Consider the following 19,944-nt stretch of genomic DNA (forward strand, 5'->3'; position numbering starts at 1 on the left):
GGTACATATACACAACGGAATACTACACAATGATAAAGAACAATGATGAATTCGAGAAACATCTCACAACACAGTGAGTGAAATAAGTCAATCACAAAAGGGCAAATATTATATGAGACCACTATTATAAGAACCAAGAAAAGGTTTACACACAGAAAAAAACAATCTTTGATGGTTAGGAGAGAGGGGAGAGGTAGGGAGGGGAAATCATTAACTAGACAGTAGACAAGTGTTAACTTTGGTGAAGGGAAAGACAACGCACAATATAGGGGATGTCAGCACAACTTGACCAAGGCAAAGCAATAGAAGCTTCACAGACACATCCAAACACCTTGAGGGACTGAGTTATTTTGGCTGAGGGCTGGGGACCATGGTCTTGGGGGACATCTAGGTAAACTGGCATAATATAATTCATAAACTAAACGTTCAACATCCTACTTTGGTGAGTAGCATCTGGTCTTAAAAGCTTGTGAGTGGCCATCTAAGATACATCCATTGGTCCCATCATATTCAGAGCAAAGGAGAATGAAGAAAACCAAAGACACAAGGAAGTATTAGTTCAAAGGACTAATGGACCACATGAACCACAGCTTCCACCAGCCTGAGCCCAGAAGAAGTAGATGGTGCCCGGCTACCACCACCTACCACTCTGACAGGGATCACAGTAGAGGGTTCCAGACACATTGGAAGAAAAATGTAGAACAAAATTCAAATTCACAAAAGAAGACCAGACTTACTGGTCTGACAAAGACTGGAGGAACCCCCAAGACTATGGCCCCCGGACACCCTGCTAACTCAGAACTGAAGCTACTCCTGAAGTCCATCTTTCAGCCAAAGATTAGACAGGCCCATAAAACAAACAATAACACAGGTGAGGAAGTGCTTCTTAGTTCAGTCAAGTATATGAGACCAAATGGGCAACACTTGCCCAAATCAAAGATGAGAAGACAGGAAGGGACAGGAAAACTGGACAAATGGACACGAAGATCCTGGGGTGAAAAGGGAAACGGGGAGAGTGGTGACGCATTGTGGGGATTTCAACCAATGTCACAAAACAATTTATGGATTGACACAGTGACTGCTACAATGGGCTTAAGCGTAACAATGATTGTGAGGATGGCGAAGGACCAGGCAGCATTTCGTTCTGTCGTACATAGGGTCGCTATGAGACGGAACTGACTCGATGGCACCTAACAACAACATACCTTAAAAAAAGTACAGACTAACGATAAAATTTTACTCTATAACATGGATATACATAAGAATGTTGCTATATTTTAGAAGTGGCATACTATAATTTATTATTCTTATATAATATGCTATTTAGAAAAACAGGTATACTACAATTTTGTAAATGAACTATGTTTCTCAAGGTAAAGTTGCTGTTATTTAAGAATTAAAAAGTAGCAAGCATGAGTTAAGAAAGGGCTTGACTTAAAGGAAAAACTATCAGTTACTTGAAAATCATGTACAACACTGATTCAGCAATTCTTTTAGCCTTTTTTTTTTTTTTAGTGTTGTTCTTTGGAATTTATTATTTATTACTGTTACTGACTTCATAAGCTATTTTCATTATGATATCCATATTGTCTGTCTTCAGTAATTTTTTATAATATCAAAGAAATGAATTGCGAAAAATATGGTATCTTTAGATTCATCAGACAAATATTTATTAAGTGTGTCTTATCTGTCAGGTTCTTCAAGGTGCTAAGAATAGAGCAAATAATAAATCATACAAAGAAATCCCTGCTCTCATGAAGTTTATCTTCGAGGAGTAGGGTAGAAGACATAAAATAACAAAACAATTAAAAAAACACATATATGTCAGATGGTGATAAATCTCACAGAGAAAGGAGAACAGAGATTCAAACAGGTATAGTTATTGCAATTTTAAATAGGTCAGAGAAGGTTTAGCTGAGCAGAAGTTAAAGAAAAAGAAAACATATACATGTAGAGTGGATCAGTGAGGCTAAAAGTTGGTTTTTAAAAAGACTAAAAAAATTAATAAACTTCTTGGTGAGACTGATTAAAGCCAAAACAAGGATAGACTGAGTTACCAATGTCAAGAGCGAAAAAGATCGTACATATTGTAAAGACAATAAGAGCATGTTATGAACTTCTTTAAGCTGATAACATTAAAAAAATTTAGATGAAACGGACAAATTCCTAAGAAAAAATTTAACAAAACTGCCATGAAAAATAGAAAATTTAAATAGTCTTATATGTGCTACTAAAGAAATTAAGTCTGTAATTAAAAACTCTCCCACAAAGATAAACCCCAGATGGCTTCAATGGTGAAATCTTCCAAATACTTAAGGAAGAAATAAGATCAAGGTTACAAAAACTTTCCCAGTGAATAGACAAAGAGGGAATAATTCCCAACTTGTTTTATGAAGTCAGCATAAGCTTGACACTAAAACCTGACACAAAATGTAAGATGACAGCCACTCTCTAGTGAACACAGATGTGGAAAACCTTTAAAAAAATCCAGTGATATTTAAAAGATTATAAATCATGAGTAAATTGTAAATATTCCAGGAATGAAAGGGTTATTAAACTTCAAAAATATTGAACACTTTTCTACCTGAGGTGGGGAACAAGATAAAGACATTCACTGTCATTATTTCTCTCAACACAGTACAATAGGTCCTCGCCAGTGCAATAAGGCAAAACAAAAAACAAACAAAAAAAAAACTTAGAATATATTAAAATTGGATAAGAAAGCTTTCGGCATTCACAGACGACATGATTGTATATGTAGAAATTATAAAAGAATCCAAAAACTATTAGAAATAACAAGTGAAGTTGGCAAAGTTTATTCTAGCAACCACATACCAGGCAAAGATTCCCTAAGCAAGAAACAAAAAAGGACTACCCATAAAAGAAGAAGCTATTACATTGGACTTTATTAAAATTAAGAACTTCCTTAAAGACTACATAAAGAATTTTTGGTTCTTCAATGACACCATTAAGAGAGTGAAAACGCAAGTCACAGACTGGAGGGAAAAAAAAAAACGGTAGTGGGACGGGGGTTTTGACTAGAAGAAGGGTAGGAGACAACTTTCTAGAATGACAGAAATATCCTATATTTTGTTTTGAGTGGTGATTACACACAATTTACATTTGTTAAAACTTTAACTGAACATTTAAGATTTGTGAATTTTATTGTATATCAATTTTATCAACAATTAAAAAAAAGTAGTTATAAAAAGAGAGACACACAGAGGAAATGTATGACTTAGAAGATAAGTTAGAGAAAATTACCCAGAATCAAGCACAAAGAGACAAAAAACTGGACAATGTGGAAGAGAAGTGAAGAGACAGGAAGGCCAGAATGAGAAGACGGAACATATGTTGACTCATAGTTCTAAAAGGAGAAAAGAAAATAGATGAATTAAGGACAACTTGAAGAGATAATGGTTGAAAATCTTCCCAAATTGATGAAAGGCACCCATTCATAGATTTAAAAAGCCCAACAAATCCCAATCAGGACAAATAAAAAGAAATCTACCTCTAAACCCATCAAAGTAAAACTATAGAACACTAAAACGAAGAAGTAAAGGAAGAACTATTTCAGGTAGGGTGATTAGGAAAATCTTCTTTGAGGCATTGTATTTGATCAGAGACCTATATCTGAGCACTGCAGGGCAAAGGAACAGAAAATACAGTGACTAGAGTGAAGTAAATTGAGGGTGGAGGGGGAGAGGAGAGGAGTGGTAGGCGTTGAGGTCATTGACATAGTCAAGGCTAGAATACACGAAGCCCTAAAAGCCATGATAAGGACTTTGAATTTTTCTTCTAAGTGTGACAGGAAGAAGCCCTGGAGGATTTTCATTAGGGGAGTGACCTAATATGTTTAATGTATGAAAAAGATTACTTGGTACTGTGTGAAGAATAGAGTATAAGAGGACATAAATAAATGTTAGGTGAACATTAGGAGGCCAGTGACAAACCCCAGGCTAGAGATGATGTGTACTTAGACTGGATGTGTTTCTAGTGGAGGCAGAGAGAGAAGAAGATACATTTGGAACATATATAAGAACAATAGCTAACATTTATTAAGCACTTATTATATGTTATACGAAACTTACATATATCAACTCTTTTAATTCTTTTAACAACTGTATGGAGTTGGTAATCTTATCCTCATTTTGTCAATGAGAATGCAAACCCAGAGGGGTAAAAAAAAAAAAATGCCCAAGATCATACAGCTGCTAGTGGTGAAGACAAGTCCTGTGACTCCACATTCTTTGCTCTTAACCACTATGTGACAGAACTTTTAGTGACAGACTGTATGTGGGAGGTAGGGAAGGTATGGCAGGAAAACCAAGAAATCAAGAGTAACTCCCAGATTTCAGGCTTGTGTAAATGGGTGGACAGTGATGTCATTTACTGAGCTTTAGTACATGGTAGGAAGGTCACGTTTAGAGGAGAAGATGAGTTTAGTTTTGAATAGGCTGTGTTTAAATCGCCTTTAATGATCCACAGAGATGTCAAGTGTGTCGGGAGTTTCAAGATGAAGCTAGGACTGGAGAGATCAAGTTGGGAGTCAGCACATATAAATCATGGGCATGAATAAGACTGCCCAAGGAGAGAATATAAAACAAAAATATAAGAGAGTACAGGACTTAGTAAGCCCTAAAAAACTCCATATGTAGAATTCAGGTAAAGGAGGGAAGGCTAGTGAAGGAGATTGAGAAAGAGTAAAGAGAAGGATGTGGTGTCACAGAAGTCACGAGAAAAGATTTGTTCAAGTAGAGAACGGTTAACAATGTTGAATGCTGCTTGAGCGATCAAGGTATCTTATTCTTTCATATAGTTCTCAAGCTTAAAAATGTAGAATATACTGTAGTCTCAACAATTCTGAATGAAAATTTTCATACAAGTGACATCTAAGAATAAAAAATAATCTTACAATGATGAATATTCTAAATTTTTCTCAACCATTTAACTATAAAAATATTTAAAACTATATAAAAATCATTAGTTTTCAATTTTTTAGTTTTTATTGCAAAAAAGCATAAAATAGCTAAAATATATTTTATTTATATTACATGTAAATAGATATTAAAATTATTCTTACCTATATAAAAAAAGATCTTTGGCAAGCCGCTTAGGTCCAATGATTTTAAAGATAATTTCATATGTTTCAAGTGCCTTCCGATGAACTCCACCAGGTAATGCTGGATGCAGACATTGAGCTAGGCGTTTTCCTACGGTCAACTTTTTGGGTACTACCTGGTACTTTGCATTATTTTGTAAAACCTTAAAGAAAATATTTGAATGCAGTTGAGAAAAACAAAAATATTTTCATTTTCTCACATAGTATTATCAAAATTATCACTGTAGGATTTCCTAACACTTTGAAATTTACAAAGCCCGCCCCAAAGAACTTTTATGTTGGTCACATCTATCAATATGCATCACACTAGAAATTAAAACTGAGAATTTAAAAAAGTATTTGATTTGTTTAAAAAAAATATACGTATTACATGTTAACAGATATATTTTTTATGAAAATAACAATATTTTCCAAAAAAATTTTGAGAAGAGACACTACTTTTGATTTTTGCAAATCTTTAATGTCTGACTTACTAGAAGATAATGGATTATCATACCAACGTCAGCATATGTTTGTTTGATGTACGTGAGGAAAATCTGACCTCACCACAGATACATGGTTGGAAAAGGAAGAACCATTGCTCTAATATACCATATACAGCAAGTAATTCTAATGTTTATAAGAACCTACATGAGATTATAATTACTGCAATACCCATTACCGCTAAATGAAAATACTTGAGTTTCTACACATTTTATCAATAAAATGCTCACACCAAGAAACAAAAATTGTAACTATTACTAAATTTTCCCTCTTTTCTTTGCCTTTTGTTTCTAATAAACATAATTTCCCAATTGAACTGAAGTATTTTTCTTTCTTTATTCAACCATAATACTTATTTCTTTAGAGATAATGGTCAGGGCAGAACTTACATAAGAAAATTCTATCTTCACAGGAAATGCGGGATGGAAAGGGGGAGTGTGCTGTCACATTACAGGGACTGCAACTAGGGTCACATAACAATATATGTATAAATTTTTGTATGAGAAATTAACTTAAGCTGTAAACTTTCACCTAAAGCACAATAAAACAAAAAGAAAACTGTATCTTGCAAACAACCCAAAGGACATCAGTTATTTTAAGTAATATAAAGACCTGATAAATGCGGTCCTTCAGTATAAACCTAGAATACAGCATTAAAGTCCTGACAGAATAGCATAAACCAGAATGAAGTTTCAGAATGAAATGTAGAATAATATGCTAGAAATTGAACTTAAAAGAAATACAAGTCCTTTATTTTACAAAAAAAGAACTGAAGTTGAGATATATAAAATGATCTGCCAAAGTGCTGGGAGAAGAATCAGCACTAGAACTCCCGTTCATTAAACAGTGAAGTTTCTGAGGTCCACTGAGATAAAACATTTTCAGTGTTCTTCCTACTGTAAGTCTTCAATTCAATTTTAAATCTGATGTAATGAATGGAAATAAAATTAGATCTGTAGATAATGAAAAGTAGATTTGGGGAAATAGTAAGAATATAGCTATGAAAAACATTTTATACTTTCAAACCAGCTGTCTTCCATTTCTAGATTACCAGAATTAATGTGAACTTTGGAGACAGGAGCAAAGAGTCAATATTTACAAATATTTTTTAGAAAAATATAATTATTACCACAAGTACCTCTATAGAATGAAGTTCAATGATATATAACACAAATTGTTTCAATAAAGAAAATTCTATTACTACCAAGGAAAACGGGAGGAAAAAAAGCAAAACATAGCATCATTTCTGAATCGGGAAACTTGTATACATGAAGTGAAAATTTAGTATATTAATAAATAATAAAATTTTTAACTAAGACATCTATTTGGGCTATCTCTAGGAAATTACATATACATATGTGTGTATATATATGTGTATGTATACACACACACACATATATATATGTATATATACACATATATATATATGAAATCCCTGCCTCTCCCACAATTTTAGGTAAATTTCTTCAACCTACTTTGTCCTATCTGGATACAGTGAAATCTGTTTATAAACAAAAATAATTGTGTACTTATTTAGGTGAATTAATAACAATTTAATGAACTGCTTTTAAAAATAATTTCTAGTAACAGCTTCAAGAAGAAAAAGAACCTAACCTTTAAGCAAACACATGTTTTCGGATGTAACTTCTAATTAATTACTTGAGCATGTTGTAAAAATGAAGAATTTTTCAAACCTCAAATGATCAATGTTAGAAGCTAACATGTGAAACAGAAGTTTGAGTCTAATTTTAAAATAAATTCACTGCACATTGAAATTGAAGCTTTTCTTTTTAAGACATCAAAGTGATTATCTGTAGTATTAGGTTGAAAACTAGTGTCCTTGGTATATATTTTAAGACTAATTTCTTTCCTAAAAATTGTATGCTAAGCTGATATTAAAAAAATTATTGGAAGAGCTCTCCTTTCCTCGATGCCCTCCAGCCCCTTTAATATTTAGAAGAATTCCTACTTGATAACAGCTATGAAAAAAAGACAAAAACAAAAAACTACGCGTGTGAGGTGAGAAAAATTTAACCTAAGTTTTTTTTGTTGTTTTTTTTTTAAAGGGCCAAAATTAGATGTTAGGAGTTGGTCAGTGATGCCATCATGATTATAGCCAGGCATGTCAAGAAAGATCATTCAAGCCCAAGCTACAAGAACTAAGAGTTGCCTTGTAAAAAGTGCTGCATGTAACTTAGGCTTGACTAGATATAAAATGTTTCTTTGCTGCTATATACCACTTGGAAAAGACAGCAGTTACTGCTTCCCATTTGCAGTTTTTCATTTTGTTGCCAGCAACTCTAGGCTATTATCTGATACTCAATAACAGAAACTCATTAGCCCTCATGGTTAGCATATTGCTCCCTTGTCTTGTGTTTTTATAGGTAATAATGATGGTAATAACTATATATTGAAGTGCTATTGTTTCTTCAAATTAGAACTTCTAAAGCCTTAACAATATGCCTGACTACAAAGGCATAAAATAGCAGTACAAAAAAGTAATTCTGCAGGTTTGTTATGTTTTTAATTTCTTTACTTCAAGATTGAGAAATTCAACAAGTATGGATGCAGATTTTTAAAAATTTTTATTCCCTTTTGAAACGGATAAAACAGATGTACCTTGTTAAGTTTTCCAAGTGCCGATATTAAATCTGCCCATTCGCTGGAGTATTCAAAATTTTTCAGTGCTTTGTCGATTGCAGCTACATAGTTTCTGTATTTAGAGTCACTCAATAACTCCAGCTCTTCTGTGTTCATCCTCCCTCAGAGTCCTACTAGAGACCAGTTCGAAAGTCATGTAAAATCATTACCTACAAGAGTTTGCAGAAGGAATCAAGGTTACAATGTGAAGTATTAAAACAGGTTCAGATGATCTTAGTACAAAGTTAAAAGTTAACTTTAACTGTTTCTTGAGTTAGAAGTGATCAAAACTCTGGTCAGCTAGCATGTAGTGTCCTGGAAGTATTCAAAGATAGCTACCCATGAGTTTCTTCCTGCTATTTTGTTGTTAGCTGCCATCTAGTGGGCTCCCAACTCATGGCATCCCCATGAACAATGGGACTGGACCATTGTGATCCACAGGGTTTTCACTGGCTGATTTTTTGGAAGTAGATTACCAGGCCTTTCTCCCTAGTCCATTTTAGTCTGAAAGCCCCATTGAAACATGTTCAGCATCATAGCAACACACAAACTTCCACTGACATATGGGTGTTGGCTGAGCTTGAGGTACATTTGCTGGGAGTTGAACCCAGATCTTCCACATGGAAGGTGAGAATTCTACCACTAAGCTACTATTTCTTCCTAGGACTGAAAAAACAGCTATAAGAATTTAGGGATACAGAAAAGTAGGAAATTCTCTGGCACTTATTTCAATTTATAAATCATGTTATTTCCCTGCCATATTTACATATGATAGTATTTCTGATATTTATACCCCTCCACTTATTCTGATATTTATAACCCTCCACTTAGTTTTGATCCTAAAATAGAGTAACACTGATTAGATTAGAAACATCAAGGACATATAAAAACAAAAAACAAACAGAGAGAAAGATATGAATTGGAAATCATTTTATTAAGCAATAAATGAACATATAGTATGAAGGAATATGAAGGAGTATCAGTTGTTGGGAAGTAAATTTTACTTTGAATAAAACTGATAGGAATATGTGGTGGTTTCAAAAATTTCCACAAATTTTTTGATAGCTCTTTCAAAAAGTGGTATCTAATTCTCCTCCCCTTGGGCTGGACTTTGTGACTCAATTGTAATGAAAAGAATAAGGCATGAGCTGTAAGGTGCAAGAGTGAATACTAGGTCATGAAAGACACTGCAGCTTCCTTCTTATTCTCTGTCTTTGATCACTAACTGTGGGGGAAGCTAGCTGCCATGTCATGAGGACTCTTCAAGTAGCTCTGTGGAGAGGTCCCTGTGATGAGGAACTGAGACCTTCTGCCAACAGCCATATGAATGAGCCATCTTAGAAGATCCTCCATCCCCAGTCAAGGCTTCATTTGACTACATCTCCAACTGATACCTGGACTGCAACTTTGAGACCTGTGCCAGAACTACACAGCTAAGCCTCTTAAATACATGACCTACAAAAAGTCAGCTGTTTTGGGTCACTCAGTTTGGGGGTAATTTGTTATGCAGCAATAGATAACTGATACAAAGCAGCAACATGGCTTGACCTGAGCCTTAACTTGTAACCAATGGGACAATCCTCTCCTTTTTTTTTTTTTTTTTTTGTTATCCTATCTGACTTCCGACTCTGCATCTTTCCCTAGAGCTGGGTTCACAATGCAAAGCATTATGCTGGGGGCTGACTAGAAAGACAATCACTGATCTCATGATACTTTAACTTCCAACTTGGAGGGGTGGGAGTGGGGAACAAAATAAAGTCAAACCTCTAAGATAATCTATTTTTCTCTTTAAAGTGATATTTGACTCCAGAAGCTAAAATAATACAAAGTTGATGTGGAGAAACAACTACTACTACTTTATTAAGTTACAGTGGACTCTCAGAACGAAAACCAAATATAAAGCAGTACTTTTAGGTACTCTAGGGAACTGAAGATAAACATGAAACTAAATAAGTGAATCAAAGATAATCTCAACTGTCTGTTTCAAAATAGATTTTGTTTCATAGAAGAGTTGGCTATGCAATTCTCCGACTAGGGTGGAAGTTCTTTGAGAGCAAGAACTGTTTAACATATCTGTGTATCACACAGCACATAACTTACAACAGTGAGGCTCAAGCTGGAGTTATATAAAAAGTGGTTTCAGTATAATGATTAACTGGGAATAAATGACAAATTATACAAGCTGCTTTATTATCAATCTATGGTTTCTAAAAAAAACTTTTAAAACTACATTTAACTATAAACACTCATGCAAAATAATTATGTGCTTCAGATACAAAAGACTTACTGACATACTAAACAATGTCATAAGCTTTGATAACAAGTAAATACTGATAGTGATATATATGGAATGAATGTTAGAATGAACACAAACTAGAATTTCTAATTTTGCTTCTGGGATCAAAGAAGACAGAACAACAGCAAAACCTAATTCAACTCAGGAGAAAATATCAACTTATGTTTTCTGAAAAGTGTACAAAAATAGTGTAAAATAACTAAATTCTAATCAGTAAACCCAAGAATGTACTGGTAGTAGACAGTAAAGCACATGCATAAATTTACTGACAGGGATAATTTTTCTTTTCTTTAGCAAGATCTCCAAAATAAGGTTAAACAACACATTAATTTTGTACGTAAGATATATAATATTTGATGCATGGGGAAGATTAAGCTGAAAAATAATTTAGCAGTAATTTCTATCAATGAAAATAAAATAGGGATCATTTATCTATAATTAGGTTAGCTTTATAATTTGACATATTACTTCAATTGACATGTCCTTTAGACAAAGTTTTCTTATTTGGTATAAAAAAGTTAACCAGTAATAATCAGCTAAATCTGTGGGGTTTATAACTCTTGTATGTGTTCCCAGCTAGAAAGTTGAGTTATATAAGAAAACTGGATTTTCTGATGTTATTTATTTAGCTTATTAAAAATTCTAAATATTTAAATGTGATTGAAAAACAGTTCATATAATTTTGCTTAGGACACATGTAACACTGATACAGGAACATTAAAAACAAAATCTTATGAAAATAGCAGAAAAATTTTCTGTAGAAGATTCATCAGCAGAACTACAATCATTTTTTTTTTTTTTTCTTCATGTGAAAAGATGGTCAGATCCTGGGACTAAAAATTTAGTTATGCTTCTTCAATGACTTTTTTTTAAAAGCCATTTATAAGTGTATAATTTGGTGGCATTAATTACATTCACCATGTTTTCTTACCATCACCACTATCCATTTTCAAAAGTTTTACATCACCTCAAATAGAAATTCAGTACTTCCTCAGTAATAACCTCCCATTTCTCCTCTCTCCAGCCCCTGGTAACCACTAATAAATTTCTATCTTTATGCATTTGCCAATTCTAGATATCTCACATAAGTGGGCTCATACATTATTTGTCCTTTTGTGCCTGACTTATTTCACTCAGCATGTTTTTCAAGATTCATCCATATACAAGCATGTATCAGAATTTTTTTTTTTCTCTTATGGCTGAATAACATTCCATTGTACGTATATATCACATTTTGTTTATCCATTCGTCTGCTGATGAACACTTGGGTTGTTTCCACCTTTTGACTATTGTGAATAATGCTGCAATGAACATTAGTGTACACCTATCTGAGTCCCTGCATTCAAGTCTCTTGGGTATATATATACCTACAAGTAGAATTGTTGGGTCATATGGTAATTCCATGTTCAACATTTTAAGGAACTGTCCTCAATGATTTTAGTGCAAATAAAACTATTCATTATATATCAGAAGAGGTGTTCTAGGGATGCACCACTTGTGAACTTTTCATCCAAAATATAAATAAATGTAAAATCTATTTTTCTGGGTTTTGTTTTTCCATATTTCATTTTAAAATGGCTTATGTCAGTGCTTCTTAAATTATCCGTGGTGAAGGACCAGTTCTTTTCCCCCTAATCTATCAGTGACTGATACTTTTATAAAATATAAAATCATGCACTTAGTTGTTGTATCATCAAATTGCTATAAAAGCTTCTAAATGTTTACTCACATTTCTTTGCTTATCTCATCATGTGTTAAGAAAGAGTTTGTGATAGTCCATGAATCATACAGATCATAATTCAAGTACAACCTATTCCCATACTGCCTCAAGAAAACTTTATACCCTGCTTCTTCCCCAGAAAGGTGGTGGCACAAAGCAAAAAATACACACATTCAATAACAAAATAGTGGTAGAAAACCCAGGCCATGAAAAGACAGGCAGTGCCTCCCAGCACAGGTGCTGAAGTCAAGACAGCTGGGAATTCAAATCCTAGTTCTAACACTTGCTTAGCAGCAAATATGACCTTGGGCAAGATGCTCAATTTTTCCAAGCCTCAGTTTCCTCATCTATAAAAGATGATAATGCCTACCTCAATGGGTTGTCAAAATTAAATAAATTGAAGTTATCAGAGTGCTAGCCACATAGAAAATACTTGGAAAAAAAATCATAGTTATTGCCACCATTGTTACCTGTAAAAATATGACTATGAGGGCTAATAAGTTTCTGTCACTGAGCATCAGGTAGGGTTCTGAATTTCTTAGAAGCAAAATGGAAAACTGGAGACAATCATAACCTATCTCTACCTGTCTAATGGATACAAATCAAAATGTGTGATTTCCAAATGTGTCTGTTCTTTGTTTTTACTACTTCATTGAGGTTTAATTTATGTACATTAAACCGCACATATTTAGCATATATATATTTAATAAGTTTTCACTAATGTATGCACCCATAAAATATCTTTGTGTAGTTATTCTGAAATTAGGTCTATTCATTTTTATAACCATTTAAACAAAATTTTTAAAATTGAGATGGTCTGATGCAATATTTCATTTATTTTAATCTTAGCTTTTTATACTATAAAATATAAAAATATTAATTGGTACTCATTTATTTGCTTGATCATCTTCATAGGGCCAAATTTGCGTAGAAGGAGCTCTGGTGGCACAGTGGTTAAGCACTGGGCTGCAAACCGAAGGGTCAGCAGTTCGAACCCAGCATCCACTCCACGGGAGAAAAAAGATGTGGCAGTCAATCATCATGACAATCAAGTTCCCTCACCACAGTTAAGATATAGCATATTTCTATCACCTCAAACAAGATAAAAAACATTCCCATCACCTCCATCAAATAAGCATTTTGTTTGAAATAAAAGCTACTTCCCAGGAAGCAAAATAAAAAACTACCTAGCATAAGTAAAAAGAGGGGTCCTGGCAGCACAGTGGTTAAAGCACTTGGCTACTAACTGAAAAGTCAGTGGCTTGAGCCTTCTCAGGAGAAAGATGTGGCACTCTGATTCTGTAAAGATTAAAGCCTTGGAAATCCTATGGGGCAGGTTCTACTCTGTTCAATAGGGTCGCTATGAGTTGGAGGCAATTCCACAGCAATGGGTTTGGTTTTTGGTTTTCAGTATAACTAAAAACTTGAAAATATAAAAGAATCAATAAAAACAAAAACTCTAATTTGTTTTTTCTTAAAGTGATACAGGTAAATCCAAATGCCATTTATAATATTTCTTTCAGGAGCTGTTAATAATGAGCTTTTCTGACTTGATTTATATAGTCCACTTGACAACTTCATTGCAGTTCTTTTAAACTGACAATTCAAATACATTAAACCTGAACCAACATAAAACATGATTCAGCGTCATGTTTAGTCTCAGTCAAATATAAAAATGAAACAAAATAACTGTTTCTGAAAAAAAAAAAAAACCAAATTATTTGTTGCCGCTGAGTCAATTCCGAGTCATAGTGACCCTACAAAGGCAGGGTAGAACTGCCCAATTGGGTTTCCAACTTGTAATCTTTACGGAAGCAGACTGCCACATCTTTTTTCTCCTGCAAAACGGCTGGTGGGTTCGAACTGCTGACCCGTCAGTTTGTAGCCCAGTGCTTAACCACTGTGCCACCAGAGTTCCTTCTAGGCAAATTCGGCCCTATGAAAATGATCAGACAAATAAATGAGTACTGATTGATATTTCTATATTTTATAGTGTAGAAAGTTAAGACTAAAATAAGAAATGAAATATTGCATCAGACATATTGCCATCAGACCATCTCAATTTTAAAAATTTGGTTTAGTTATAAAAAAATGAATAAACTTAATATTCGAATTACTACACAAAGATTGGAGTCCTGGTAGTGCAGTGGTTAAGAGTTTGGCTGCTAACCAAACAGTTGGCAGTTAGACTCCACTAGCCGCTCCTTGGAAACCCTATGGGGCAGTTCTGCTCTGTTCTATAGGGTTGCTACGAGTTGGAATCGAATTTTTTGTTTGTTTACACAAAGATACTTTGGCTAGTTTGCTATCACTAACTGATCTCTCCCTCCTTTTCCTTGAAAAGTTGGTGAAGAGGTGAAGAGAAGTATATAGTATTACCCAATTATAAAGATATATTTGGGGACTGTCTAGGTGTTTTATCACATCCCAAGGATATAAATGAATGAATGATTACAAGCACCATGCAATGGAGGGAGGGAGGGACCTTACCTGATTATAAAATGTACTTAGAAAACTATACATAAAGTAGAAGCTCATTCCAAACTTTTTTGACTAAATGAAAAACTGCTATTCAGTAATTATTACCATCTAATAAATGAATTATAATGACATGTACAAAGAGCTTGAGATAGAAAACCAAAAGGGAAGAACATGCTTGGCATTTCTCAAGCTGAAAGAACTGAAGAAAAGTTCAAGTCTCAAGTTGCAATAGTGAAGGATTCTATGGGGAAAATATTAAATGATGCAGAAAGCATCAAAAGAAGATGGAAGGATACACAGAGTCATTATATCAAAAAGAACTGGTCGACGTTCAAACGTTTCAAGAGGTAACATATGATCAGGAACCGATGGTACTAAAGGAAGAAGTCCAAGCTGCACTGAAGGTACTGGTAAAAAATAAGGCTCCAGGAATTGATGGAATATCAATTGAGATGTTTCAACAAACAGATGCAATGCTGGAAGCGCTCACTCGTCTATGCCAAGAAATCTGGAAGACAGCTACCTGGCCAACTGACTGGAAGAGATACATATTTATGCCTATTCCCAAGAAAAGTGATCCTACCGAATGAGGAAATTATTGAACAGTATCATTAATATCACATACAAGTAAAATTTTGCTGAAGATCACTCAAAAGTGGCTGCAGCAGTATATCAACAGGGAACTGCCAGAAATTTAGGCTGGATTCAGAAGAGGATGTGGAACCAGGGATATCACTGCTGATGTCAGAAGGATTCTGGATGAAAGCAAAATACCAGAAAGATGTTTACCTGTGTTTTATTGACTATGCAAAGGCATTCAACTGTATGGATCGTAACAAATTATGTGTAACATTGCGAACAATGGGAATTCAAGAACACTTAATTGTGCTCATGAGGAACCTGTACATAGATCAAGAGACAGTTGTTTGAACAGAACAAGAGGATACTGCATGGTTTAAAGTCAGGAAAGGTGTGTGTCAGGGTTGAATCCTTTCACCATACCTATACAATCTGTATGCTGAGCAAATAATCTGAGAAGATGGATCATATGAAGAAGAATGGGGCATCAGGATTGGAGGAAGACTCATTAACAACTTGCATTATGCTTGCTGAAAGTGAAGAGGACTTGAAGCACTTACTGATGACGATCAAAGACCACAGCCTTCAGTATAGATTACAACTCAACATAAGGAAAACAAAATCCTAACAACTGGACCAATAAGCAACATCATGATAAATGGAGAAAAGATTGAAGTTGTCAAAGATTTCATTTTACTGGGATCCACAATCAACACCCATGGAAGTGGCAGTGAAGAAATCAAAAGCGTACCGTGCTGGGCAAATCTGCAGCAAAAGACCCTTTAAAGTGTTAAAAAGCAAAGATGTCACCTTGAAGACTAACGTGCGCCTGACCCAAACCATGGTGTTTTTCAATCGCATCACATGCACGTGAAAGCTGGACAATGAATAAGGAATACTGAAGAAGAACTGACACCTTTGAATTGTGGTGTTGGTGAAGAATATTGACTTCCAGAAATCCAAAAAAAACCCAAACCTGTTGCCATCAAGTTGATTCCGACTCACAGCAGCCCTATAGGACAGAGTAGAACTTCCCCATAGGGTTTCCAAGGAGCAGCTGAGCTCCTAACAACCACGTCACCAGGGCTCCTAGACTTCCAGGAGAACAAACAAATCTGTCTTGGAAGAAGTACAGCCAGAGCGCTCCTTAGAAGCAAGGATGGTGAGACTTCCTCTCACGTACTTTGGCCATGTTCTCAGGAGGGACCAGTCACTGGAGAAGGATGTCATGCCCGGTAAAGTAGAGGATTAGCGAAAAAGAGGAAGACTCTCAATGAGATGGATTGACACAGTGGCTACAACAATGGGCTCAAGTACAACAACGATTGTGAGGATGGTGCGGGATGTGGCAGTGTTTCTTCTGTTGTACGCAGAGTTGCCATGAGTCGGAACCAACTTGACAGCACCTAACAACAATACTCTATACTTGAAAGCTTTTAAGTCAACTCTTTGCGTGGCTAGTTGCTTCACAAAAAAACCAAAAAGGAAAAAAAAAAGAAAACCAAACCCATTGCCATCGAGTCGATTCCCACTCATAGGAACCCTACAGGACAGAGTAGAACTGCCCCATAGGGTTTCAAGGAGCACCTGGTGGATTCAAACTGCCAACCTTTTGGTTAGCAGCTGTAGCACTTAACCACTATACCGCCAGGCTTTCTAGGTTGCTTCACATCCTCTAGGTAATATCAAATCCTCAGAATTCTTTTCTGATCAGTCTATCTCAAGTGGATTGCCCCAGGCCCGAGCTCTTCAAAGCTACTCTAGAACATCACACTACTTCCTTATTACACTTACTAGAGTCTAAAATTGTCTTATTTTTTGGCTTGTTTAGCTGTCTATCTTTTCCCATGCAAATGCCCCGGGGTTAGGGGCCTTATCTGACTTGCTCATTCCTGTATTAGCAGTGCCATAATTGTATCTGATATACAGCAGGCCCTCAAGTATGTTTTGCATAAATGAATTAATCTGTCAATGTCAACACAGTTCACAAGTCATTTTCCTTCATATTCTATGAGAAAAGCTTCTATTTCTTACACTTGACTTTACTCCCTGCTGTACGTGCACAGGTTGTTTTAACAATACAAATTTACTACTGTGGTGTACACACAGGTTGTTCACTAATAATACCATGTCCGGTGATCAGAGCCAGAACACACAAGATGCTCCCAGAGCATCAGCTCATGGAAAGTAGCTAGCAAACAGTAAATAACAGTTTCATGATGGAGTAAATGGGAAATAACAAACAATAAGTAGAAATTAACGTTCACTCTTAAATAACTGGAGCCCTGGTGGTGCCGTAGTTAAGAGCTCGGTTGCTATCCAAAAGGTCAACAATTTGAATCCACCAGCCGCCCCTTGGAAACCCCGTGGGGCAATTGTACTCTGTCCTATAGGGTCGCTATGAGTCGGAATCAAATCGATGGCAACGGGTTGGGTTTTCTTAAATAAATTTCATGGGAGAAATCGATGTTCACTCTTCTGTTGCTCGGTTCTCTCTGTGGCTAATCTTGGCTAGCTCTGCCCTCTGTCGCTGACCGGTCCAATTCTTAATCAGGAGCTTCAGGTCAGCCGTGGGCTAGCCCCAGCTCTTGAAGCAGAAACTGCTCTGAGGGCAGACCCCACTGGGGTTTCACCCAGGATTGTCGGGCAGGGAAAGGCTCTGCCGGCCTCAAACCACCGCTCTGCTCTGCTCTGGCCCTCTTGCTCTTAACAGGGATTTCTTTCACTGCCCAAGCCAGTTCGTGGTCTCCACTGCTTCTGGTGCTGTCACAGTCTCTCAGTCCATTCCTCTCAGACCACTCTGCTGCCACTTCTCTGTTAGAGAACACCAGCTTCTTTCTCCTGGCCCTGCACTTTCCAACCCAGAAAGCTCCCATGATCCTCTGTCTCCCCAGGCTTTTACTGGCCTCACCACGGGCCTCCTGAGGCTTTGGCAGCATCGGGCCCCCAGGTGATTCCTCTTAGTTGGGTTGTCCCTGCTCACTGGCCTCAGGTGTGGTCCTACTCGCTGAACCAGGCGCAAAAGGTCAAATCGTCAACTGCATAGGGGTTCCAGACCTCATACTCCTTTCACATACAGACTACATTCATATGGCTACTAAGTGCTTTAAAAGATTCTTCTGAGAACACCTATTAAAAAATGCCATATTCAGTTACATTAAAAAAAAAAATCTTGGCTCAGTTTAGTAATCATCTTTATTAAGTACTTAAAGTGAAGGATATTATTCTAGCCCTTGTGAAAGGAATTAAGGAATCCTACATTAAGTATGATACTCCCAGATGTCAAGTCTTTTTCAATTAGTTAATTAGATGCAAATCTTCACTTGGAGAAAATTCAAAGGAAATTCAAATTACTGTATTTTTTTGTATATATTTACTAACATTTTCACTTGAGTTCTCAGTAAAAACAATAAAAAACTTAGAATAAAAGAAAAATCAACAAGCCTACAGTTTTGCTAAGCTGACAAAGAGCAAATCTGATTTAATTTTACTATCTTTTTTTAAGTAAAGATATATACAAAAATATACATTCTGTTAAAAATAGTATCTGAATTACATAAAAATGATGATTTAAGAATTCTTCTAGCTTTAAATTCTGTGATTTTTTGGTACACATAAGCAATATGTAAAAAGGTACATAGAAAAGTGTGAGCACATATTACAACCTAAAATGATCCATTAGTGGGTTGCTGAGATTCTACTGTAAACATCAAATGACAAACAGCCATATACTGAACACTGAACATATGCCCTCAAATTAGAAATAATCATCCTACTCCCAAAGCACACTAGCCAAGTAAACATTGTCCATACAGTTTTCAAGATGATGATGATAATAGTAGTAGCTGACACTGACTTAGTATTTACCCTGTGCCAGGCACTCTCTTAAGCCTTTTTAGTTGAATTATCTCATGTAATTGTCATAACAACTTCACAAGACAGGTATACTGACAGAGCCACGTACATACGAGAAAACTGGTGTTTGAGGTTCCACAGAAAGTATTACTCTAGAGGTGAAACCAGGAAGAACTCTAGTAGGCTGACCCTGGGCTGAGCTCTTAATCACCGTCTTCCTGAACTGCTTCTTACCACAGATCTTAATTCTTATGCCTAGCATATCCCACTTACCCTCTCATTCATTTTTCAAAAGGTTGTTCAGGCTATACAGCCTTTCTTGACTTTTAACTACCCTACTGTACTTACTAAAAAACAAGCAAAACTCTATTCATGTAAGTACATTATCTTTCTCTCTCCTCCTAGACCTTGACTTAAGTAAGCACAGGGACCAAAGTTCAACTCTGAATACCTCAGATCTAGCTCATTGCTAAATACTACAAGTATTTAGGTTAAAGTATAAGACAACATGACTGTAAATTATGATACAGATTTTCTGTTTGTGATCTGTAAAACAGTGATTTAAATTCAATATATATACATGATGAAAAGGCACTTTATATGGTATGTACAACAAGACGATCTATTCTCCTGAGAACACAATTCCTAAGAGGTAAAAATATGCTCTCAATTACAAATACAACACAATCCTGATCCAAATACCAACAACATTCTTCAAAGAGATGGAAAAACTAATCATTAACTTTATATGGAAAGGGAAGAAGCCCC

General features: G+C 35.6%; 1 protein-coding gene across 13 annotated transcripts in view; it reads right to left on the bottom strand.

Moving 5' to 3' along the window:
- DOP1A (DOP1 leucine zipper like protein A) overlaps window positions 1-19,944 on the bottom strand; it is a 111,156-nt gene that overhangs the window by 74,621 nt on the left and 16,591 nt on the right. For 11 of the 13 annotated variants that reach the window (XR_002825580.1, XR_002825581.1, XM_023740376.1 and 8 more), the window contains 2 exons: window positions 8,225-8,415; window positions 5,084-5,265 (listed from right to left, as the gene is read on the bottom strand). Coding sequence is in view for 10 of the 13 variants with exons in the window: in XM_023740376.1 (XP_023596144.1) it covers window positions 5,084-5,265; window positions 8,225-8,362 (320 nt within the window). In the remaining 3 variants the exon portion in view is untranslated. Of the gene's footprint in view, window positions 1-5,083; window positions 5,266-5,994; window positions 6,069-8,224; window positions 8,416-13,148; window positions 13,592-19,944 lie in introns of those variants that run through there. The other 2 variants (XM_023740375.1, XM_023740380.1) reach the window with 2 other exon arrangements.

This window comes from Trichechus manatus, unplaced genomic scaffold (assembly GCF_000243295.1).
Source record: "Trichechus manatus latirostris isolate Lorelei unplaced genomic scaffold, TriManLat1.0 scaffold00154, whole genome shotgun sequence".
Taxonomy (NCBI): domain Eukaryota; kingdom Metazoa; phylum Chordata; class Mammalia; order Sirenia; family Trichechidae; genus Trichechus; species Trichechus manatus.